The 26,852-nt window shown below is 39.0% G+C and overlaps 1 protein-coding gene across 1 annotated transcript in view; it reads right to left on the reverse strand.

Moving 5' to 3' along the window:
* LOC127639169 (thyrotropin-releasing hormone-degrading ectoenzyme-like) overlaps positions 1-26,609 on the reverse strand; it is a 156,628-nt gene extending 130,019 nt beyond the window's left edge. Inside the window, exons 1-4 of the mRNA XM_052121047.1 lie at positions 26,499-26,609; positions 25,447-26,150; positions 16,685-16,958; positions 13,981-14,107 (exon numbers count right to left, since the gene is read on the reverse strand). Of these exons, the coding sequence (XP_051977007.1) occupies positions 13,981-14,107; positions 16,685-16,958; positions 25,447-26,135 (1,090 nt within the window). The 5' untranslated portion in view covers positions 26,136-26,150; positions 26,499-26,609. The remainder of the gene's footprint in view (positions 1-13,980; positions 14,108-16,684; positions 16,959-25,446; positions 26,151-26,498) is intronic.
* Between the last annotated feature and the right edge of the window lie 243 nt (positions 26,610-26,852).

Consider the following 26,852-nt stretch of genomic DNA (forward strand, 5'->3'; position numbering starts at 1 on the left):
TATGTAAAAATGTTTATGTTTTAGATGCTTTCAAAACGTCTATATTGTACACTTTAGCATCTATCCAAACCAGGCACATAGATAGCCCTGGGCTTCCAGGACTATTGACTCAAATAATTTTTCTCTAGACCCCAAACCCTTTCTCCCTCATTCTTGTACCATGCATCTCTATTTTCCCCATGGTAGCAAGGAGCTGTGGCATCGCCACTCCCCAGCTTTAACACGGGCAGAAAGTTACTGGCAAGTGCTGCGCACTGCGCGGTCTCAGTGGCTGTGTTCACAATAGCATACAACCATACTGGTCTTACTTTTTCAGCAGTATGTACGACTGAACTAGTAACAGTAGTATACTAGTATGCCGTTCCAAACAGCGAAAGAGACACTGTCACGTGCATCCATCACACTCGCATATTTGAATGAGGGATGGAGTGTATTGGAGCAATAAGGCGATGGGCAGAAATGAATATCCAATAGTTTTGTGTTAAAAAAAACACACATCACGCAATTTGTCAGATGAGAAAAAGGATGAAGAAGCAGTAAAAACCTCCTCATGGTTTGCAGATACAGCCCCAGTCTAAAGATTCATCTGACCCAGGTAGACTATTTGTGCTTGGGCAGGTTAACATGTTGTTCCAGAGCAGCTTTAGGCTGGAGATCTGTTTAACAAGTATCTCCATTGGCCTTGAGAAATGTCCATCAAAACCGCATATGTCCTGCCCTTATGTTATGAAGAGTGTCAGCTAATTTACCTCAGCTGTCCAGCTGAAGTGTTGTGAAGAGATTGCCTACATCCTGCTGGCTCTGTGATTTCCCTGACAACCAAAGCCATTCATGCATGCACAATGTCAGGTGGCTTTAAAAAGTACACTCTACCAGCCATATACGGTTGCCAGATTTCCATATTCGTGAAACCGCGAGTGAAGGCTAATTCTGAAAGCTAATTTATGCATTAGAGCAGGAAAAAGCATCTCAAAACCGTCCACTCAACAACTGGACTAGAAACCCTAGTCATAACACTGTTTTGATCTAAATTAGTAAGTGAAAGCTCAAATTATATCTAAAAATAAATCTAGTCAAAATTATCAATGTAGTCTGGTTCTGAGCCAGTTCAAGCATTACAATCTCAATAAATACTATTTTACCCTGAGTTTGATACTGACCCATTTCACTTTGAACTCAATGAAAACTTTTATCATTGCCATATGAAGAATCTGATGGCAGTATGTAAATTCCACATGTAAACAGGTCTTTATCCAAGACTCCAAAGCCTTTGTCAAATTTTAACCATATGTGATTTTTGCCTTGATGCATTGGTGTTCTAAAAGGGGCAATATAATTTATTATTCATATAATTAACCCCCAGATATTCTGCCGCAATATACAGTGTTCCTCTTCCAGGAGGGTACAATGACTTCACTGTGAAGTCAGTGGGTTGACACATCCATCCTACTCTCTCTCACTCACTCACTCTCTCTCTCTCTCTCTCTCTCTCTCTCTCTCTCTCTCTCTCTCTCTCTCTCTCTCTCTCTCTCTCTCTCTCTGAGAGGTGCATGCTGGTAATGAGTGTGTGTGAGAGAGCTGAGTGCATTTTTTGATAGTGAATGTGAAAAAATCTGGTGTATTTTCTTGAGTATTTATTTTAGAAATGTTTATTTTCAATATTTTTCTCTTTCCGTTTTTCCCCTCGATAGTTTGTACAAATCATGATTAGAAAGGAAAGATTGCGTGTAACGTTCCACTTCGTAATGGCGTCTGTTCCTGGATAGGAATGCCATTGCCACTCTGTAAGGGGTGCAAATATGCGCCAGAGACTGGAGTCACAGTGGAAGGACTGCTCTTAGTTGTTGGAGAACAGGTAGGGTTTGAGAATATTGTCTCTGCCTCAAGAATGAACAAAGCGATTGTAGAATATGGGTTAGAGAAACATTTGTCAAAGTAACCCCGCTATCCATCTAGCACAATTTCAGATGTACCACCATTTGTTTCTAATGACGTAATCGTAAAAGAATTGCAAAGATTTGGAACGATTGCAAGTCCAATTTGAATGTTTCCTCTTGGATGTAAAAATACAGCGATTAAACATGTACTTTCATTTAGGCGTAATGCTTACATGTCTTTGAGCTTGTCGGATCGATCTAGAGATTTCTTTCTGAGTTAATCATGGAGAGAACTCTTAAATGGTTTATGCCAACATGGAGAGATTAAAGTACTTTGAATGTGGAGACTTGGGGCATAAATGTTTTGCATGCCCACATAAAGATGAGCAAAACCTGTCCACATCTCAGGATGTTTTCAACAATACTGATCAAAGCACGAACGATAAAGAAACTGAGAAGAAAGAGGGAAAAATGCAGAAGAAGTGAAAGGGCAGAAAGAGGTGAGTGAAAATAATGTAAATGCTGTTAGTACAGAACAACCTAGACAAGTTTCTGTTTTCGATAGACCTGCGAGTGTAACTGATGCGATATAACAGGCTGTGTCTCAGAGTGTCATAGAAAAGGAGTGTGAGAGTAATGATATTGCACAGAATGAAGACATAGAAGAGAATATGGCTGATGAATTGGATTGTTTATCTCAGTGCACTAATGATGATGTGAGAGATGATGAGCAATTGTTAGAGTTGCAAAAAGAAGACGAATATACTGTTGAACAAATTAACTTGTTTCTTAAATTTCGCAAAAGGAAAAGCCGGTGTTGAAATAAGTGATTTTTTTCCCCAGATGTTTCTTCAGTGCTGTGGGATAAGAAATGAGTAGCTACGAAGACCTCTCACAACAGAAACGATTTTGGCTAAAAAAAAACAAATATATCACTACAATTAGACAAGGAAAGAAGAACACAGGAAAAAGACTAATAAGGGAGAAAACATAAATATTGTGATGGCTGATTACTTTCCTTCACTTTTCTATTGTTTATTCTGTCTCTCACTTTTTTATTTTATGGGGATTTTGCGGGTGGTATCCCTTAATGTAAATGAGATGAAGGAGAGAAGAAAGACTGGGTTATTATCTTAAATTATACATTTGAAAGATTTGGTTGTTGTCTTTCAGCAAGTGACTCTAGTAATGAAGTTGACTGTGTTTTTTGGCATTAAGGAGAGCAAGTTCTTAGTCATGGAACTAACTTAAGTGCTGGTGTAGCAGTGCTGTTCTCCCCTTCTGTTAAAATAAACACATTTCTGACAAATGAAGTAGTACCTGGAAGATTGCTGTTCGTAAGGGCTGAAACTGATAACTCTGATGAGCAGTCCAGAAAGGATTTGCAACAAGATCTTCCTGTTATAAATTCAGAACATAAACAATCCTTAGAAACTGAATTTACATTTGAGGTAAATTGCTGCTGTCATGGGACTCTGTTCAGGTCGTCTGCCAGGTCTATATGGATTAACTGCTAAATTTTTTAAGAACTTTTGGACTATTATTGGTGCTGATTACTTTGAAATACTGCAAAAAAGCATCAGCAAAGAAATGCTTCCGAAGAGTTGACAAAGTGCAGTTTTATCGTTGCTCCCAATAAAAGGAGATTTGACACTTTTAAAGAACTGGAGACCTGTTGCAATTTTATGTGCTGATTATAAGATTCCCTCAAAATGTTTGGCTAATATACTGAATAATGTATTACATGAAAGTATACATAAGGATCAGTCATATTGTATAAAGGATCAATCTATTACAGACAACTTATACTTAGTAAGAGATGTTTTTGATTTTGCTTTCTACAGCAGTATCAATTTGGGATTTCTAACATTAGACCAGGAAAAGGGTTTTGATAGAGTTGACCAAACTTTCCTTTTTGATACATTAAAGGCCTTTGGTTTTGGGAATAATTTTATTTCAAATGTAAGGCTGCTATACTCTGAAGCCATATGTATGCTAAAAATGGCTAGTGGTCTAAGCTTGCCAATAAAAGTTCAAAGGGGTATTAGACAGGTTGTCCCCCAGGGTTGTATCAGCGCAACTCTACAGTATTGTGATTGAACCCTTATTGTATAAGTTGAAAAGAGAATAAACAGGACTACAGGTCAATGCACTGGATACCCAGTTATCAATTAAACTATCTGTGTATGCAGATGCTGTTACATTTTTAATCAGAAATAATCACGATGTTAAAATTTTAATACAGTTCATGGAGTGCTATGGGAAAGCATATTCTGCTAAGGTGAAACAGGGCAAAATGGATACTTTGTGGTGTGGCAGGGACAGTAATGGTCCATCTCTCCCTGGTGGTTTGCAGCAGGGAAAAGAAGGCCAGGATTTAAATATCTTGGTGTATTTTTTGTAACAAACGAATACAGAAGACAAAATTGGGAGGAATAGTTAAGAAATGGTGTTATCGGTTGTCTAAATGGAAATAGTTGCTAACCTAGCTATCTTTTAGGGAAGAGCTTTGGTAAGTAACAATTTGGTGGCCCCATCATTATGGCATAAAATGATAATTCTTGAGCCTCCAGAAGACCTAGTCCAAGAAATTCAGTGATGTCTTGTAGATTTATTTTGGTCGGGACAGCGCTGGCTGAAAGCACCATTTCTGTATCTACCCATACAGGAAGGAGGGCAAGGACTGGTTGATATCAGATCAAGACTCAAGGCTTTTAGACTGCAGACTGCACAGAGACTCCTCTATGGGGAAAATATTATTTGGGCTGAAGTAGTCTGTGGCTTATTAAGGAGAGCAGGAAACATGGGCCTAGATTGCCATTTGTTCGCCATAGACATTGATTAACTGAACCTGTCTGGCCTAACATAATTTTACAGATCAATGTTAAAATCTTGGACACTTTTTAGTTTCTCTCATGAGCAAAATGGAGTAAATAGTTTGTGGATAAACGAAGAACCATTGCTTTTCAACACTGCATTAGATCTGGACATTGTCAAATCAATAGCTTTCAGAAAAGCTCTATGGTCTGTGAACATCACCACAGTTGGATAATTAATGTGCGAGGATGGATGGATGTCCACTGAGACATTAGCTTCAAAGTTGGGAATAAGGTCAGAGAGGTTAGCACAAAGAATGCTGACTCATTTAACTGAGTCACTACCCAAGGATCCATTGATAGGGGAGGGATGTTTCTTCTGTGGAGAAAAATAAACTGTTTTTCATTTATTTTTAAAATGTGAGAGACTACTGTTAATATTTTATATATTGTAAGAGTGTCCAAATCTAGGGGAACTTTTTACTCCTGTGGATTTTATTTTGGGGCAAAATATAAAAGGGGTAAAATGCAAATGTACATGATGCTTAACCTTTTATTTGGGCAAGCGGAAATGACTATATGGTTATCACAGGAAAAAAAAAAATGTAATTTTAATTTTAAAAAGTTTAATAGAATTTTTTTCTTTTTTTTCTATTTTTAAAAGAAAATAGAATTTTTTTATTATAAAGTGGTTGGTGATTTAGAGAATTTATGTTTTTAATGGGGAATAAATCTATGTATTTGTGAACTACTCTCTTTCTTTCTTTCTCTCTCTCTCTCTCTCTCTCTCTCTCAACAGTTGTCTGTAAATGTCCAATCAGCACAAGGTGTCAGCAGTCTATCAGGTGATGAATGAGGATCCAATGACAGTTACTTTCTCAGACAAATGACTCTGATCTCCGATATAAAGTCTGAAATCATGTTTATAATAACAGCAGGGAGTCAGGGGGTGGCACACCACAAAAAGTATTTTCCTCGCCTTTCAAAACTGCTTACAATGGCAAACAAGTCAAGTGACTATGGGACTGCTCGCTCTGACATCACAGTCTAAAGCTCACTTGTGTATAACTGTGAGCTCATTATAATTAACACACACTCAGTAGGGTGTTGGCTATGTAGTGTGCTGCCAAAATAGCTGAATTAAATTATATTCACTCATTCCTTTCCTAACAATTACAGGTGGTGGTGGTACCTTTGAAAAATAGTGGTGTAAGAGGGTAAAACCATTGTACTTTGAAAATATCAAAATACTGAATTATACATACCAGCACTAACCAGCAAAACTAGCCTGAACCAGCATTGAAATGGTCTTAGCTGTTTTTTTTTCCAGCAGGGTATAAGATGATTCACTAAATTTCCACCCAGTCTGAGTCAGACGGTCACTGATAAACTACTGACCTGCAGTAAGATCAGAATTTATAAGTCACAGCTGAGGATCATGGGATAGATGCTCACACAGGGGAAAAGATGATATGGGGCACCTCACACACCAAACATCACAAACCAACAGAAACATTACTGTCATGTTTCTCTGCAGGATTTTTATCAGTATAATCTGGATTCTCTCAACTATCTGCAATACTTTTGATCTTTTAACAGAAAACTGCACAGTTCTTCTCTTGCTGTTCTGAATCTCTTCTGGTCCACCTTCTGGTTTTAGTCTCAGCAGGATGAAACAAAGAGGGGGGTGTGAATGGATAGAGCAGCACGTGAGCAAAGAGAACGCTGTAGATTTCAGAAAGAGGCTGATAAATGAAGAGACATGAAACAAAGCAAGACCTCAACTTGACCACACACAGAGCTGTGATTAAACTCACTAAAGGTCACTGTGTTTACACTGAATAAAGCCACACTGCTGGTGTCAGAGCTTGGAAAGCAGAGAGTGAAAAATAACTCACCACAAGCACTGACAATTGAGGAAAGAAATGACATATAAAGATATAAAATGGCCTGATTTTTCTATTATCATTGCTGTGCAGATATTAAACAATTTGTATACATTCAGAAACTCTTCTGTATCAACTCAGATATCTGATATGTATCAAGAAGATATCTCATTAATAAAATATATTGTGTGGGGAAACTACATTTATAACACATTAGCAATTGCTCTGTACCACAAACCGAGTGAACTGCCTTGCTGTCTGCACTTTCACAGCAAAATAGTAAGGATTTGTATGACTTTTCTAAATTTGGCTAATTCATATGATATCGTACGATTGCCCTCATATGAATTCGTATGTCCTTCACTATAGCCAATGACGTTGTTGGACATCATTTTCATCTAATATGTTAGGTTTAGATAAGGGGTTTGATAAGGCATTTGGGTAAGGGCATAATATTAATAAGCATGTCCTTGACACCTCACGCGCGGAACTCGCGCTTACTTCCGCATTACACATCCGGGCATTTCCATGCGCTTAAATCATACGAATTCACATAAATGAAATCATAATACGAAATAGCCACCTCCTAAAATATATACGATTTTTTGTGAGATTGGGTTGACTTTCTAAATAGGCAGCTACCTTCTAAGGCAGCATCCTAACAGAAATGAGTGGCTGAGTTGAAACGCTCTATGTCGATGGCAACCACATAGTGCACAGTACTATATGTGTTAAAGCAATGCTGTTTAATTAGATGATTATATGTGTGTATGTCATTATTTTTTTGCATAGCGCCTTTCACTACACACATATCATTTCAAAGCACCTTTATAGAAGAAAAAACTGTAATGTCTGTTATGTTGATGAGTTATCATTGTGTAATTAGATCAAATATGATTGTGAATTGTTTAAAAATAAGTAATCAAATAATAATTATATTTATAACCCCAGTGAGCTAGACTTAAGATGTTGGTTAATGGAGAAAAATAACCTTGGGAGAAACCAGACTCACTGTGGGGGCCAGTTCCCCTCTGGCTAACATCATGAATATAATGTCAATATTACTCATGTATAGTGCAAGTCATGGTTTAAAATTATTAAACTAAGTAAGTGTTAAGGGACAGTGATTAAACATCAATTTTGTTACCCATTAGAATCATTAGAGTCAGAGTTAGAGTCATCTAAGTCAAGTGCAAAGCAAACCTCGTAATATTAGTAGCAATAGCTGCACTTGAATATTTATTAGCACATTTCAGAAATGAATGTGGCAGCAACAGTGTCAAACTGACACCTTTGATCATGTGATCTTGTGTGATCTATAAGCAGACCATACAAAAGCAGACCTAAGTGGTGGACATTTTTGATTAATTAAATATATGTGAGAGACATGCTGTTACGTACTTCAATAAAGTTATTGATTTCCTTTTAAAAGGTAAATTCAACCTTAATATCAACTTCACTGTGGGGAATGCTTGTTGTTGCATAGCATGTTCAATTTTGATATGTAGCATGCAGTGTAAGTTATACAGCATGCAGCAAACAGTATGCTAATATTCAATTCCAAACAAAGACAGGCTTTCACGACATTGCCTGACCCTTAAAAGACCTTTTACAGGTAAAAGGTCAAAGGTCAGGTTGTTCCTCAGAGAAGCAGAGTGAGTAGGTGCGGTCACTCTGAAAACATTAATCAGCAGCTTTTGTGAAACTTTTATAGAGTGCCTCATTTTTCACCTCGCATGAAAATGACTTATGACTTGCACTTTCACATTAATGGTTGCTTCCAAAATGCCCCTCATCCCACCTTGAGGATTCGCTATAATGAATTCTAGAAGAGATTACCATTATCAATGGGATTTTTTCTTATTAACAGCTCGACCCAGATCATTCTGACAGAGAGACAGTTGAAACTTGTTAGATCTTCTTGAATTTGGCTGACCAGATATCGGGTGGCTCGCCTATGTATGAGAGTTTTTCTAATACATAAAGAAGAGTGTGACAAGGAGGAGGGCATGGCCGCGCTGTGAGGACACACGCCCGGCGCTTAATTGTCCTAATCAGCTGGGAGGGGGATGAAGACGAGCCGGAGGTGCCAGCTCAAGAGAAAGACACTGTATGTTTATGTTTGTTTCAGTTGATTTATATCATTAAAGTTACGTTGACTGTTCTGACGGTTCCTGCCACCTCCTTGCACATCGTGTGAACCCTGTTACAAAGGGTAAACAAGACGAAGGGCTCCTTTGGGAAAAGAGTTTATTGATGTTGAAAGTGTAGCATAACTCTTCAGAATCTTAACCCAAATTTCTGTCTGTGTGACATTCCTTTATTTCTAAAAAATGTTAAGACTATGCTGAAAGGCCACAGATGCAACTATGAATCTGTAAAACGATTAGATCTCTTTAGCTCTGATCTCACAAGATTGCTCAGCTGAACCTCTAACAGAATATAGATAATCCCAGAATGCTCTTCTCGCAATCATCTTCTCATAATACAGAGCTGATCCAAAGGTGACCAAGATAAATGTCATCATTCTCATCATGCGATGGGTTAGCAGTGAATATGAAGGTCAAATAGATATGATTATGAGCTATATCTGAACTCTGGTACCTGTGCTTAATGTCATATAGCCAAGTAGAACTTGTTCCGATCAACATCTTTGTTGGTCTTGGTACAATATTCCAATTAGCCAATCAGATTTTAGGATTATGTTTGGGGGTTAGGATTAGTCTGTGTTTAGGGACTTGAATTTCAATTCTTTTTAACCTGCCATTTCCTATTTAAAAGGTTGGTAATGGTTAGGGATACATGTGAGGAAACAAGTCTTACATGGTTAAATGACCTTGTCAGACTTACTGTTGCTCTTTACTGCACTTTTAACAGCAAAGGGGGATTAACCTGTCTACATTTGTCACAGCTTCAATTTCCTTTCGCATTCGTCCATATCTGTCAATCACACGCCGCTATCAAGATGTAGAAGACTGAAGCAGCTTGGCATTTTTCATTGATCTCTCTCTGAGAAGCACTTACTGTAGATCAATATCAAATATGCAACACCTTCCTCTCAAAGCACAAGATAAATGATATATCAAACACTCACGCTGTCTCTTTTCTCTTGACTAAACACATGATGCGCTCTATTAGAGTCTTCATCGAAATCACCTTTTGATATTGACTGTAGACACAAACAGAAAACATTTCCTGAACCAACAGTAAAGTTAAGTTGTAATTGAGGCTGGATAAATTTGGGGGTGTAACTTCAATGCAGTGAAAGTGAAGCTTGAGTGGATAATCAAATTTTGAGTCCAAGTTTCTGGAGCTCTTCAATTAGCTTGTCACTCACTTAAAGGGTTTTGTTTTCAACTTCCGTCCATTTTATCATCTTGCTCTGTGCAACTTTTTGTTTCATGTACAAATTTGAATGTTTATGCATCAGATGGTGAAAAAGCTCCAGCTCTCTCAAGAATTCACTACAGTCTGAGAGTTAGCTGTTGGACACAGTTTTGTGGGGGTGAAATGTCTAAATAAAATAGGCTGAAAATGCCCACTATTGACTGTTTTATTTATTTATTTCTCTGTTTAGCAGGAATTTAAAAGAGTGTCCTCACAACAACTCTCAAAACCAGCAAACCGTTTGATTCATGCAGCTGAGGACTCTTGTTGGTGCATTGAGAGCTGAACTCACTGAAAACAGAAAGGATGAAGGTTATCAAGGATGCAAACACACTCAGCTCTGCTTCTTCATGGACTTCCATTCGACCTTGCAATCATTCTATGTGTGACCCTGAACGATAATGAACGTTCTGGAAGCTTCTACAAGGACTTTTCCATTTACACAGTTTGCACCATTCTATAAATCTTTTTTATGCTGAAGTTCTTTATTTAACCCTTTTTGTGTGTCTGTGAGAGAGAGGCAGTGAAAGGAAAAGAGGAATAGTATAAGAGAGAAAGTGTGTCGCAGCTCTTTCTCTCTCATTTGCCACTAATAGTAGATGGCGGCTCTGATTAAGTCACACTAATTGGACTCTGTTTAAAATTCAGCTGGTGAACAATGGGCCACTGTGATGAATGAGTCGTGTAGTGGTTTGTGGCATCGTTTCTCAAACTGAGAGAAATCGTTTTGTCATTAGAGAATGATCACGTGCCAAGAGCCGCAGATACAAAGAAATTAGACTTTTAATTAAAAAAAAAGCAAAAGTGACAAAACAAATGGCTTAACTGGAAAAGGACCAGTGTGAGGAAATGCTTTTAACAGCCGCAGTATAACCATTTTATTTGTATTTCTACACACACATCTGGAATTCAGTTGAGTTTCCATCAAATCTTAAACCACTATTATATTCTTAAAGCATTCTTTCCAAAACCACCCACAGATCAAATTCTAAACAAATACTTACAGGTGTAACTACAGTTGTAAAAACAATGCAATTAAAATGTCATATGACATTGTGGCAGGGCGGAGGGTGGGGCCAGGTCGTGATCCTACACACCCGGTCCTGTATTAGGCTAATCAAGCCTCCGAGAGGGATAAAGGTCAACTGCAGAGGATCGAGCAGAAGAGAGAGATCGTTTACGGACATGTCCGTCATGTGTGTGTTTGTTTAAGTTTTATATTAAAAATAGTATTTATATTATCAAGCCGGTTCTCGCTGCCTCCTTTCCATTGATCCCTTTACAGACATATATAAGACTGTTCAGCCCTAACGATTTTTCTAACAGCCATGGAGTGATAAAACATCTGATATGCTATGACAAATAGTCAGTTTAATTCAGAACACAACAGATCAGGAAATTGCTACAGTTTTATGGATCACACGGGCAAGATATCTTGCAATACATTACGCTAAAATGATGTACCGGGAAACAACCTGATACAAAGTAATTTCTCTCCAACACCAACTGCAGTGCACAAACAACAAAGTGAAGAATGAATTATTCTTTTAATTATTCAATAATTATGGCACCATCTCAACATGGCAGAGGTGTTGAGAATAATGGAGAACGGAACATCTTAAAATTAAGCCGACGCAAAAAGAAGGAAAACTAAGTCTTTAGAAAATCACATTTTAATGAGAGCAGCTTTGTGAAAGTGTTCAAACTTGAGTCAACATGTGATCTGCTCATTGCACACTATGATTTCATTACGCTGAATGTTCTCCTGTGCATGAACAGAATGACAGAATGTCCCTGTTTGGAGACCTGAGGGGCTGCAACTGCTTCCACCCTTAACACACAGATGGTGCCTTTACATAACCGCAGAATTCATTACGTCTAATGTTGTTTTTTTTTATTTATTTTTTATTTTTATAACATCTTTCAAACTAGGGATGAATGACTAGGTCAATGAATTCAGCTATTGCTAAAAATAACTTTCATACTGTACATATTTAAGTTCATTAAAACTTCAAATTTGTGGATCGTGGGATATTTTGGACTTATATTTGCATTCCAAAAAATTAAGTCAAATAATAACACGCTGCGTAAACACTACTTAACAAACTGTTTCTAAGGTAATGCTGAGAAATCAGCTGAAGAGAAGTATTTCTAGCAAGTCAGTCCACTGTCGGCCATCTTTGGAATCCTCTCGGCAGGCTATTTCAAGTCATGTCTGTGCAGCTCCTATTTACTTGAATGAAGAAAGACTAAAATCTCAAAAAGCGTTGGTCAAGATTATGATCAAAGACTAAATTAAAATCAGAAATAAAATTTGGCAATACTGGATTCTTTACCTCATATTACGTGAAAAACAGCAATTTTCCCGGGTTGTAAAGCTAATGCGCATGCACGTTCTAGAGTTGATCGACAGGTGATGTATCTAAAAGGTGACTGGCTCGTTTAACTGTAACTTTTAACGGTGGAACTTCTTTTCTACATCCATTGAACATTTTGCGCTTAAAGCTCCTTGGTTAAGTGTTCCAATTACTCCCATTAATTTTAATAGAAGTGGCCCGTCTCTGCCAACAACTCTCTAGCCGAATGTGTCTTTGTTTTTTCCTGGCAATCGCTTATGTAATTGTAGCTTAGGATGAAAAAGGAGATCAACAGTGGTTGTTGTTTAGTTGTACTTTAACACACTATCATGGTGTGTGCAGAAAACATTCAAATTAATTTATATAGAAATGCTCCAACATTTATTACATTGAGCCTGCTTCATCTCTGATCAGCTCTTCTTCTGTGATTTGGATAAAAAGTGACATACAGCGCCAAGCGCCCTCTTACAGCGGATGACTGTATAGACTGCCTTATCAACATCTGATTGCATGATTACTGAAAGCATTTGTCATTCAGTTAATTAATAGAATATCGATAAGCTTTATAAATCAAATTATTAATGACAATTCATCAATTTTCAATTAATCATTAACATCCCAAGATGTTAATTCAGTAATTTTATCTTTTAGGACTTCAATCAACATAGCATCCATAATGAAAAAGACTCATTAGGAGCACAAGTGAATGTTGAGAGGATTTAAAAAATGCCAATCCTGCTCTGATAGGTCACATGATGTAATACTGTCAAGTCAGTGAGTTATTGATCATCCAGTAACCTGCTCAGAATGACCAGTAGTTAAGCGACAGGACTGAGTCTAAATATGTCACAGTTACACAGATGCTAACAGTAGCAGTACTGGTACATCTACCTCATTTAACACTAAATATGCATTTTGGAATTAAACTGAATGAAAATGAGGGTATTCGAATTGGGAATCAAGAAATGTTGTTATTCAGAACCAGTCTTAACTTCAATAACAAACAGAGTGATGCTTCCCAGAGACCGTTTAAGAGAAAACACACATGATCAATATTACATGTGCACTGCAACACACAAACACACACACACACACACACACACACACACACACACACACACACACACACACACACACATACACACACACACACACACACACACACACACACACACACACACACAGACATTTAAACACTCAAACATAGATATTTGGAGGGAAATGTAGCAGGCAGGGAGGAGAGTAACAGACAGAAGGCCAAAGAGATTGATGGCAATATACAAATGAATACAGAGAACTGACAGAAACCCAATGGAGCGAGACAGAGACACAGAGAGAGTCTGATGTAAGCCAGTACAGAAAACATTCATATACATACAGTACCCACACACATCAATACACAGACAAACACATACATTAACTCCACACACATGTGCTCTGATTCCCAACACCAAACACAAGCACAGTCGCTCTAAAATTATTTCAGGATTAATAAAACACAAGAACTGAGCTGCTACGGACAGTCTTTGACTTCTCCTTTATACCAGCAGAAAGCAGGAAGTCACACAGAACTGGCTGCAGTACAAACAGAACAATGAAGAATCACCCAGTTTCCCATGAGAGGAACATGTATTGCCCGTTTCACCGCTTGGCTTACCTAATTTGGGGAGGGAATATTTGACTTTGAAGTAATCCTGGTAGAACTGCAGGAGTCTCTTGGTGATGTGAAGAGCGTAGTCCCCCGATCCACTCTGGATGGCATCAGGTCTGGCGTACAGACGAACCTACAACAACACAATGAACAGAGGGAGAACAAAAGTGAAAGGATGTCAGGCCATGATGAACTGTGTGTGTATTTCCATCAATTAGAAATAAAATGTATCAGAACTATTAGATGAGGGAGTGTGAAAAGAAAGCGTGTGAGGTGTCATTTTGTTAATGTATTCTCATAGTAAAAATGATCTCTGTGCTCTTTTAGCCAAAGGCTGATGCACAGCGTGGCTTTCTGATCGAGCACCATCTAGTAAGAATGAATGTCTTCGTACGTTCAGCCGAAAAGAGTTACAGTGCAAAACAGGCAGGAGGAAATGCATTGTTTCAGCTCTGCACATTAAATTATGTGTTGTTTATCTCACATGTTGCTGCTGTATTGATCGCCTCTATGACTGATGTAAAGACAAATAAATGGCAATTAGAGCTGTGGAAATTATTCAAACCCCCAATCAAATCAATGTGACTTAAAAACAAACTGTGATTAGACGAAATTCTCAAGAGAATTAAGTTTCATTAATCAGATATAGTGAAGATGGTTCAATCTGACAGACATGCTGACTGATTCTTCTAATTGTGTTTGTTTGTTTGTTTGTTTGTTTGTTTGTTTTTGTTGAAGGCAGCTTGACAGAGGACTTAAATGTGTTTAATTGAACTTTAATAAAGAGTCTCTCTATGAGCGGCTGCTCAGCATTGATTCAGTAACAAACCTCTTTCTGCCAAACATGTGGAACAATGAACCTTTAGTCAATCCACTCAGAAGAAGAGGATCAGAGCACTCGACTTGTAGAGTTATTATACTATATCTACTGTATATGTCTGTATGTGAGAGATACTAACAATTCAGCAGAAAATCACTGCTCGTATAATCCAGGATAAATTGTGTCATGATCTTTAGTCATACAAGTATGTGCAAACTGAATTTCATCTCCTCTTTTTGATGTAATAATAGAGTTACTTGTTGATAAGACTAGCTGGTGACCAGCATAATGACATTATTTTGGTATTTGTATTCAACTGCTTTTTTCCCCCATTAAACACAGTAAACATGATCTTTCATCAGGGTAAGTAATTCCATGAATATGTAATGAGAACATATAGCAGTGTAGAATTTTGATTAGGATAAAAATAAATGTTTTAAACAGTATGTGACTGGCACTAAACCAGGAACACATCATGGCCGCTGAAGTTTTCTGAATAGAATCTGCTCCTTTATGCCAATCAATAAACAAGTTTCCCTTCTTTTAGCTCTTAAACTCAACTAATACACCATAAGACAACCAGAAAAAATGATCTCATGTCATCAAGGGAAACTTTCTGACAGCATGAAATACTGTCAAGCACTAGTATTTGTTTGAGTGAGAAATCACGAGTCTGTAAGCCTGTAGGTAATCTGTGACTCACTAGAGAGGGTACAGTGATCAATACAGGTATAGTCATGTAACAGAGTCATGCAGGTAATCTGTGACTCACTAGAGAGGGTACAGTGATCAATACAGGTATAGTCATGTAACAGAGTCATGCAGGTAATCTGTGACTCACTAGAGAGGGTACAGTGATCAATACAGGTATAGTCATGTAACAGAGTCATGCAATGAAGACGAGGCATTATTCGTACACAGCAGCAGTCTGACTAAACTCTATAGACTAATAAAGACAACTGAAACTAATGATACAAGCTCACACTGCAAATCTTTCAAGAGGGCAGACCAAAGACAACACAATCTGATCTGTTAAACAGATTTTTCTCCACATATGGTGAGTTAAACACTCTCTGAGTCTGAAGAACATAAAGTGTTGTAACTGAGATGGCTTGGTTGTAAATTAACATAATGTTAGACATGTAACATTTTAAAACAGAAATGTGAAGGAGCTGTATTTGTATGTCTATTGCCAGCAAGTAAAAGAGATGCCAAGAGGGCCACAGAGTGAACTGACTTGCCTTAAATTTGATACACCCACCCAATTCCAAGAGCAGGATCTGAAGTGATATTTACACTCATGTTATAGATGAGTGTTTCACCATAAACCCAGAGTAATAACTGCACTCTCCTCTCCAATCTTTCCTGCTGCTCCACACAGGCAAACCTTTATGATGGATGACATGAGGGGTTTCCTGCAGCTTTAATGTGATTGATGGGGAAACTAGTATGTGCTGTGGGTCTAAACACTCTAGATCGAAGCAGAAATTAAAGTCAGCATGACAGAGATGATTTGAAGCAGATAGATTCATTACACTAATATGAGGGGGAGGCCGGTCAAGGTCACACAGTAGGAGTCAGTGAGGAAGCATCAGGAAGTGTCTAATATGACACAGAACTTTGATTGAATGTGATATCGGGAACACCGTGCAGAAACAGACAGATGATATGAGCTGCAAAAACTGTGACAATTTAATGTTCAAAACCACATTCAATTGCATGTAATTCAATGAACATCAGATCTGGAGATCTTATTGGCTGCTTTACACTCGCCAAATGCCCTAATTTCAAATAAAACATTACATAAAACCTGTATTCTTTAGTTTTAGCATAAATAGACTTTTAAAAGCCTCAGATAATGTGATTCTGAATGCATAAAATGTGACTCACCACAACTCCATTATCTGTGACTGTTTCTCTGTAGGTGAAGTTGCACACGGCCCAGGCCAGATAGTATGTGGACATGCGGGGCGTCCTGGAGAAATGGTTGGTCACCCACCCGTCCTCATCAGATGTAGAGGCCTCCACTGGCATGTTGGACAGGGACTGATACGTGCTCTCATGTTTCAAACTCACTCTGAATGTGGCTTTATAGATAGGCTCGTCGAAACATGGGAATGCCTTTCTGGCGTGAGTCGGTGAGAACTGCGTCACAGCAAGATACCTGCAGAATGGAGAGACCGATAAGTGTTTCAGCAGTAACAGACAGCATGAACAAATCGCATGACAATTAATTTGTAAAAAAAAATTAATGGATATCGAAGTCTGATTCAAACCTCAGAGGGGGGTTTTTCCTCTGCTACCTAGAGCATGAGCACCAGAGGGTAGAAGATGTACCGTGCTCTCTCTTGAACTTTACTGACAACTTTTTACTTTCATTGGAAGCCATTCATGGAGTAATAATAATGAAAAAGAAACCTATGTTTTCCCATCTGTCTACCTAATTTTTTTTTGTCAAATCTAATCGGATCTCTGCCTTTAAGTGTTGTTGACAAATGTAAGTGCAAGCACCAGGCACTGAATACACTAAGCAGACTGATCTGCACAGCCTGTGGAGTTGAGAAAGCTACTGCCGGATGCTATCTGATCAACACACTATAAATGATGCTCCCACATTCGCGAGTTAGTTTGCCCATCTAGTGAGACAGACTAAAGTCTTGTAGCAGTTTCCCCCCTCCTAATGTTGTAATTTGTGTGTAACCGTGATTTTCCCGGTTATGCATAATAACTTCAATGCGATTTGTATTATGCGGCGTGCATAAGAACAGCACATTTGTCTGTTTTATTATATCCCGCCCCTCAGTATTCGGTGGTTTTGTTTATAGCTTATCAGCGTGCATTCGTGGGGTATATTAGGGCGGCTATGTGCCGCCTAGATGCGCGTTATGGTCTAATGGCCTCCCCCTTTTCCGGTATTGGGCGTTTCCGCTCAATAGGTATGTGTTGTTGTCGTCGTCATTGATTGTTTTTTTGTTCAACGTTAGGCTAACTGCCTGGCTCTGGTACCTTGTGTTAATGTTAGTTTCGTTGTATATGATTTAGCGTTTGTTTGCGCGAGGCTTGTATCGAGCTCCGCTGGCCAATTGCTGACTTCCTTCAGTCAGCCGTTCCATACAGTGTGTGTGCGGCTGTAATTATGGCTGTAGCTTCAACACTTTTGGTACGTGAACGCCTTAAATACGATGGTGAGTGAAACTCGTGTGGGTTTCATGTTTAATTGTTTGTTCTTTTATAGATGATCTAATCTGCTCACCAGAAAGTGTCTGTCTGGATGGAAGCTGCAGGGCTGAACTACGCTGCTGTTTTGTTCTCTGTTTTGTTGTACATTTTTGTTTTGGTATGTTTACATTATAAACTCTGTCTCTGGCTTCAGAAGTGCTGTTTCCTCTCTCACAGAGAAGTGGGATCCGTCCTCTGTGTGTATCCTGAGCCACAGAGATCATTAGAGTTTGGAAATGGTGTTGTTTTGTATTCATTGAAACCATTTTAATTTATTATTGTTTGTGTGAAGTTGGTTCTGGTATGGTGATTTGTCATTATCTCTGCCCTTCACTGACATATGTGTTGTATGTTGAAAATCAGTTTGTCTTTTAGTTTTTTTATGTGTATTTTATTAATTTTCCATTCTGTGTTCTCAGGAGCTGAAGGCCCAGAGCAGGGGGCTAGCTGTTTCCCGCGCTAAATGGTGATAGTGCCCCTTTCACCTCTGGAGTGCTGTGTTTCTACAACTGACTCACCTGTGTTTGTGTGTGTGTGTGTGTGTGTGTGTGTAGTTATCACTTTGTGGGGACCAAATGTCCCCATAAGGATAGTAAAACCCGAATTTTGGACCTTGTGGGGACATTTTGTCGGTCCCCATGAGGAAAACAGCTTATAAATCATCCTAAATTATGTTTTTTGAAAATGTAAAAATGCAGAAAGTTTTCTGTGAGGGTTAGGTTTAGGGGTAGGGTTAGGTTTAGGGGATAGAATATAAAGTTTGTACAGTATAAAAACCATTATGTCTATGGAAAGTCCCCATAAAACATGGAAACCAAACAAGTGTGTGTGTGTGTGTGTGTGTGTGTGTGTGTGTGTGTGTGTGTGTGTGTGTGTGTGTGTGTGTGTGTGTGTGTGTGTGTGTGTGTGTGTGTGTGTGTGTGAGAGAGAGTGTACACTTGGGGGTGATGTGTCTTTATCGAGGAATTGCTGCCCCCGGCTAGCCTTCCTGCTCCTGGTAAGCTTCAGCCCTTTGCGTCAGTGTATATGTTTAATGGGTGTGTGAAGCCTACTACAAACCACGCAGCTGATTGTGGTGCTCATAATGTTAATACACTTTTAAAGGACGAAATGAGCATGTAGTGCCCATCATGATTAATCTGTTAAGATAAATAAAATATTTGTACCTTGGTATTCACGTCTCTCGCCCTCTTGTCTTGAAACAACGAACCTGTGTGCCCTTTTCAATTTGGGTTATTATTTCCCTGTTAAATACAGGGTGGCGTAGTCCGCTCATTTATTGTCATTTTCATGGCGGCATCAGCAGCATTCTTTCCCCCTTGGCTGGTGCCGCCGCCCTATCTATCCTCGACCGGCCGTTCCGCTACACCCACATAATCTTTAATCTATTATGGTTAAATTTATTTGGCTTGCTGTCCACAGTGGAGGGGCTTGAGGAAGCTGCTTCAACTCGAGCTCTGAAGTACCCTCCAGGACTATTAATAGGAGATTATTACGTGGGGAAAAGGTAAAGGTGGAGTTGGGGAGGTGGAGGGATGCTGGAAACTGAAGAGAGGTAAACTGCTGCTTATATACTCTGGCTGTTAATTGAAAGATTAGACGATTACATCTAGGAACTTGTCCCAGCGATGCATTTGTGACGAAAGCTGTGATTGAGGTATTGCAGTGTGAGAGACGGGAAGCTCATGGGAGCTTCATTAGGATTTTAGAAGCTTAGCCTTAGCAATGGGACGCATCTCGCCCCTGCGTTTATTGACCAAGAGTCATGAGCGAGCACTGCTGCGGCAGTGACACACTGAAATTGCTCCTGCAGGAACAGCGTTTGGACTGGAGGATTTAAAGCCCCTACAGCGCCTGAACGAAGGGCTCACATTGCGAGTCGAACAGGAGAGCTCACGCTGCACTTTGAAAGGGAGAGCCCCTGATATATAAACAGGAAAATCACTCTGCAATCGAATGGGAAAGCCCACTCTACAATTCAAATGGGACAGCCCACATTGCATCTGGTCGGGAGAGTCCACGCCAGGCGTGGTAGCTCACAAGCACTCAAATGAGAGGGCCCTCGTTGCACACAGATGGATACGCACCCAACGGGGATAGGTTAGACGCAAGGTGCATAATAGTAGGTAAGTGTGGTCTGAGTCTAAAAAGATGGTGTGCTTGTCTGATGTGATTTGCAATGTATTGCAAATAATTTAGTAAAGGCGAGAGAATGAAGAGATGAAGCCCTGGAAGATGGGGAACAAGACATGGTTAAAGCTGGTTGCCTTGAAGGATAAGGGGAGAGTAGTCTTCTAGAGTGTGGTTTGTAGGAGTGCTGGATTGTGTGGCTTGAATGCTCAGAAGGGCTATATATGCTTGGAAAAGGAAGATACAATCTTGCATGAGAGGAGATTGTTGTTGTGTCGGGAAGAAAAGACAGTTCATCGTCTGACAGGAATAGCTGGATTTCCAGAAGGTCTGACAGGTTTCAGGGATGGAACGACCGGATGCTGGAATCAGCTGAGACCGAAGAGAGGAAGCAGCTGCTTATATACGCTGGCTGTTAATTAAAGATTAGATGCGCTCGCTCCTCCGGAATTTACGTTAAGGGACTTAACTTAAATTTCAAAGCTTTATTTCAATGGAATTTTACAATATCACAAGTTCACTCAGTGCAATAAAGATTACCGTAATTTCCGGACTATAAGCCGCAAATTTTTTCCCACGCTTTGAACCTCGCGGCTTAAACAATGACGCAGCTAATATATGGATTTTTCCCGCTTTCAAATTTTATTTAAAAAAAAATAAAACATTCTGTGACGTGCTCAGTTTTTTGCTGGCGTGAAGCTTTCATTAGACCAATGAAATTGCCGAACGGGTTAAGGTCAAACAACTTTTTTGTTTACCGTTTAGATTAAATCGAGCGCGCTCAAACTTCCCATCATTCTGATTACGGTAGTCATTTTGCCACCCTCGTCATGGCAAAGACACGGAGAAATGCATATGATGCTGCTTTCAAGTTGAAGGCGATTGATCTGGCTGTTGGAAAAGGAAATAGAGCTGCTGCACGGGAGCTTGGTCTTAATGAGTCGATGATAAGACGTTGGAAACAGCAGCGTGAGGAATTCTATGCGCCAACACTAGACTGACGTGTGTCACTCTCTCAGCTCTGTGGCTGCTGCCTTTTTATGCCGCTCTCCCCATACTGAAATTAGACACAGGTGTTAGACATAATTTAGCTCAGGTGTAAGCGCCCTTACCGCTTTTCTCTCCTGGATGGGTGCTTGACCACGCCCCCGCTGCCACACCGTGTTTCGTTAAAGCCTATTTATTTTTGTTACAAGCCGTGTTTCGTTAAAGCCTCGTTAAACAAATGAAAAAGTTCATTTGTTTCAATGTACCGGTAGGCACCTGCGGCTTATAGACATGTGCGGCTTATTTATGTTCAAAATAATATTTTTTTTTAAATTCAGTGGCTGCGGCTTATATTCAGGTGCGCTCAATAGTCCAGAAATTACGGTAAAAGTTGGATTCGATAAAGAGTCTTTATAAAAATCTCTAAAACACGGCTACAGCTGCACTGTTGTGTTGGGGAGATCGCATTTTCTCAGCTCATTCATGTAATAAAAATCCAAGACATATATAATACAGTAAGCTGTGTGGTGGAACTTTCCCCAAGCTGTTACTATCTAAAGCATTTGTATGACTAATTGCGCAAAATAATTTTTTCTGGTTGCAGTATTGTCCTTTAAGCATTCAGTAATTCTAAATTATTTTATTCAGAGCTTAACATTTAGATTTAGAAATGCAGCCCTATATGCAGTCCAAAAACAAAAAAAAAGTTATTTTTTGCAAATATATTTCATAATCTAGATGGGAATTCATGAACATAGAATCTAGAGCTCAAGACATCTGTTTTTCCTTGCAGGGCATGAGACTGATGGACCAACTTCTATATAATAAACACAGAAGGAATGAAACTATGCCTGTTATGTATCAGACAATATTGTCACAGCCTAATACAGCACATTTGTTTATTGTAAGTATAGAAACAATAGAAACTAAGTATAGAAACTAGTTTCGCAGGCTAAACCGGCTAAATTTCTTTTAATTAAGCTTTCTCTGTAACGCTTTACAATAAGGTTCTATTACTTAACATTAGTTAATGCATTAGGTATCATGAACTTATAATTTAAAATATATTTTTTACACGATTTATTAATCTTTGTTTATGTTAGTTAATTAAAAAAATTGTTCAATGATAGTTCATGTCAGTTCATGGTGCATTCACTAATGTTAACAAATGCAACTTTTGATTTTAAAAATGTATTAGTATATGTTCAAATTTGCATTAACTAAGATTAATAAATGCTTAATAAGTATTATTCATTGTTAGATTATGTTAACTAATGCTGTTAACTTAAGTGAACTAATGGAAACTTTTTGTACAGTGATACCGCTTTCTCTGCTAGACCATGGGTTATGTAGTTGTTCACAATGAATTCCACTATCAAACACGATTTTTAAGCAATGAAATTGAAATAACATGGACTAATGGTTTCAACAAAGGCATATACCACTGATGAACAGCCTTGGAACTCATAGTAGGTCTGCCTTAAAGGTTTATCAGTTATTGTTGAAAATCAATTCTTCTATGGAAAAATATATAATATATGGGATTTTTACTTCGGGAAACAGACTGTTGTGCTCTATTGGTGGATGGACAAAAGATTTATTAAGTGTGGCCATGAAAGGATCCCTTCAGGGTAAATCAAAGGCTTAAACATGTCTCAAATGTGTTAAGACCTGAGGCAAGGTTCTAGACATGCTCCATTTTCTTGTCAGAGGACAAAGAAACAGTAACACCAATAAAAAAAGCACTGTGAAATATGGGGCTTTAAACATAAGAACCTACAACCTTATGTAGGTCTACTACAAGAAAGAAAAAAGTTGTTATATTGATGGACTCTCATTACCCTCATCAAAATGTACGAAAGTAACCATAGCTTCTACCACTGCCGTTACTAGACCCTATTTAGGAGGGCTTCAGCCCCCTTAAAATGAATCTCAGCCCCCCTAAAAGTCTATGACTGTGCAATCAGCACACTAGTGTTTTAAACAGCTGCAGCTGCACTTGTTGAAGCATGAGGCGCTTTGATGGTTTTCTTGCCTGTAAGACTGACTAAAGGGCAAGCCAACAGCATTGGAGTGTGGGATGTGAAGGACCATATCATTGGTTTAACCCACTGAATGAATACGCCCCATTTCCTTATTATGGATTTTGTATAAACTTAATCCACAGTAGTTGGAAAAATATTGATTTTATATAATAAACACATTTTTATTTCATTTGCTAATAAATTTAAAATAAAGAAAAACTTTTTTAATAACTTTATAATTGTATTTATTATAGAAAATGACACAATTCAATGAATATAAGCCAGCTATTTTGAATGATGTAAACACAGAAACAACAACAACAAATCACTATCAATGCTGAAGAGTGGAATATTTTAAATGTGTACATCTAAAGGCGGTCACACACCAGACGAGTCGCGGCTAGGACACAGCACAGATATCAAACACAGGGCACGTAGATGAGTTCCAGGTAGCAGACAGTACACACAAAGTCACCAAGATTATTCCCTTCTTCAAGAATGAACAATGATAGTGATTTGGGTCGACTTTAATGAAAATATGCTAGTTGCGCTCTGGCGCCTCAGATATTTGAGCAGCCTGCAGAGTCGTAGCTGGGCGCTGCCTACAGATGGCAAGCGACGGTGTCGGTGTACATACATTCATAGAAAACAGTTGTTTTGAATTTTAGAAAGCTCATGTCTCCGCTAGACAGGGCCGGCCTGTGACACAGGCGACACAGGCGGTTGCCTAGGGTGCAAAATGACAGACAGGTGGAAGCGGCACAAAGAAGAGGAGACTTTGAAATAGCTTATTTAGAACCTCTTAACTGGCACAGACACTGTAGGCCGTTTTTGCTTGTTTTATTTAAGTTTGGTGTTATTTAAGTGCAGTTTATTTTCAGTTTTTTATTAGATCATTCATTTATCTGGTTTTGGGACCTATCCAGCATCCACAAGCTTTCAATATACTCAGGGTTGCCAGATAATATATGCAACACCCCAATCAGAGATTTCTACATGCACAAATAGCAAAATATTTCGCCTTACGTCATACTTAAATCATGCAATCTGGCAACCATGTATGCGAGTGCGCTCTCTCTCTCCTTTTCGAAAAATGTTTAAAAATGTAGTGCTAAATAGTGCAATATTATACTTGAATAAAAGTGTGATGCACTCACTCCATGTCCATTTGTGAGGCTGCGTTTGCTGTTTGGTGCCAAGTTTGTGAGCAAAACCTTTCAGTGATTAACTTTTAGTAAAATCCCAATACATCTTCACATCATTCACACACGGAGCGGACATGCGAGCAAAACCAAGTGCGAGAGGAATATGTTTGTTTTTTGGTGTTATTTGTAAAATGCTGAAGTCCTCACACCTGTATGTGAATGTTACTATGGCAGTAATCATTTATCAGTGTCATGCAGCCTGTTTTATTCAGTTGTGTGCTGAACAGGATGCCAAATAAACCTTTGACTAGATTCACATTATGACCCATGTAAACGGGTTGATAATGTTTTCAGAATAAAACAACTTTATCCACTTGTGGGAAAACATTAAAATAAGCATTTAAAATCTATCATTTCTGAATATTTAATTTGACTATTAAACCAGATGTTTTACTTTACAGCTGATGTGGCCCCTATACCAAAACAATTGCACAACCATGCTCAATTGAATATGTAACAAATACTGTAAATTGGCAAGCAGATTTCCTTGAATCCCATTAAACACACAAAAATCCCTGCGGTTTGTGAACATACAAAGTGCTGCATCAATATATGTCCTAATCTGCACGCACAGAATTTTGCTGTCATTTTCAGTGACAGATCATGCATTTCAAGCAATACATGTTTTGTACATGAAAAACTGTTCTTTACATTGTTTTAGTAACATTTAAACATTATTTAATCCATTGAAAAAATTTATAATTACGATACATCTTCACTTTATACAGAAAGTACTATTTTCAGAAGCACCCTCAGTGATTTTGATCTGGCGGGCGCCAATCGAAATCTCACCTGGGGCACCTACAGAAGCGTCCAGTGTTCGACCCACTTAATAGTGTCATTAGGGGCTGAGCCCCCCTAAGATTTAAATCCTAGAATCGCCCCTGGCTTCTACCAAAATACCACAGTTACTACAGCGAATGTTTAATAAAAACAACTATGCTACTACTAAACAACTAGGCTATGTTAACTTTGTATTCGCAACAACTGCCATCAAAAAATCTATTAAAATTATAATAATTAAAAAAAGTAAAACATCACCTATAACAATAATTGATCTATGTATTATAGACGTGGAGTGAATTACCTTCTCTCTCCATTCAGCATATATGAGCTCCGGAAAAATCCCAAGAGTTCATGTTGTATGAGCGCATGAAAAGTGATGTTGATCTTGTATGTTCTGAGCGGCTTCATCTCTCTGTGCAGCGCGATCACATACACCTGTTTGGGGTGATAGTGGAAGCGTCGCTGGATCCTCATGGCACCTGCAGCTTTCTTACTGTCTGAATACACCAGCACTTTCTCCATCTCCAACCTGTCCGTGTGCAACACGATAAACTTAGTGGCGCTGACGCATTCAAACTCAATGTTCACCTCACCGCAGAAGGTGAAGTTCTCCATGTACACGGACAGTCGGAGGTCGTAGTGGCGAGGGCGCAGGGTGGCCGGTAAGCGCACATGTCTCCAGGGCTGCTGGCCGTCCTCTGAGTCTCTGCTGCTGTTCCCGTCCCGGGACTGCTTCACCTTACTGTTACTGGAGCCGTTAGCGGCCAGAGCCCCGCTGCTCTTCCCGGCGCATTTCTCGAAACTCACGCTGAGCGTGATGGCGATGGCCGTGACGATGATGAGGGTGAGGATGGAGATGGCGAAGCCCAGCACGAGTCTCTTGTTCACCGTGATGTGCTGTTCGGTCGTGCGGGGCCGGACCACCACGGTGTCGGCCCACTGATCGGACAGAGCCCGTCCGTTCCTCATGTTCGTGCCCTCAAAAACCATCGGTATGAATCCTCACTGCATTACAAATGAGAAAAACAATAACAATAAAAGCAATAAAGGATTTGGATGCTTTCAAAATAGACGCGTAATACGTGACTATCCGGATATATGAAGAATATTCCGTTTTATGCGTGATAACCGTATCGTTCACGCGCTCCAGCTCAAAACAACATAAGATGAACGATCAGACGTATTTAAATCCTCCAAAGATCATGCAAAACCATGCAAAGATTATACTATTATAAGATTATGGCCGAAAAGACTAAGTTTTCAACATCTAACCGGGCGCGCAATGCACTGTACCAGAAATACAGATCAATAAATGAGTTCATCGAGTGAAATAAATGCAGACAGAGTTCGTACCGCACGTGCACATCTCCACAAATCCACGATTTCTCCTCTGAGTCTGATGTGGATTCAGTTCCAGCACACCTGATTCATGATCAATCACAAGAGTGTTACTGTGAATGTCTGCTCTCTCTCTCTCTCTCTCTCTCTCTCTCTCTCTCTCTCTCTCTCTCTCTCTCTCTCTCTCTCTCTCTCTCTCTCTCTCATTCAATTCATCAAATAGAATAAATAAAATAAAAGCAATTGTATATTTAATATAAATTACTATTATTTCACTGCTGTATAATTGTGTGTGTGTGTGTGTGTGTGTGTGTGTGTGTGTGTGTGTGTGTGTGTTGTATGTGTTTTAATGAATCTTCACATAATGAA

This window comes from Xyrauchen texanus, chromosome 47, assembly GCF_025860055.1.
Source record: "Xyrauchen texanus isolate HMW12.3.18 chromosome 47, RBS_HiC_50CHRs, whole genome shotgun sequence".
Classification (NCBI taxonomy): Eukaryota; Metazoa; Chordata; class Actinopteri; order Cypriniformes; family Catostomidae; genus Xyrauchen; species Xyrauchen texanus.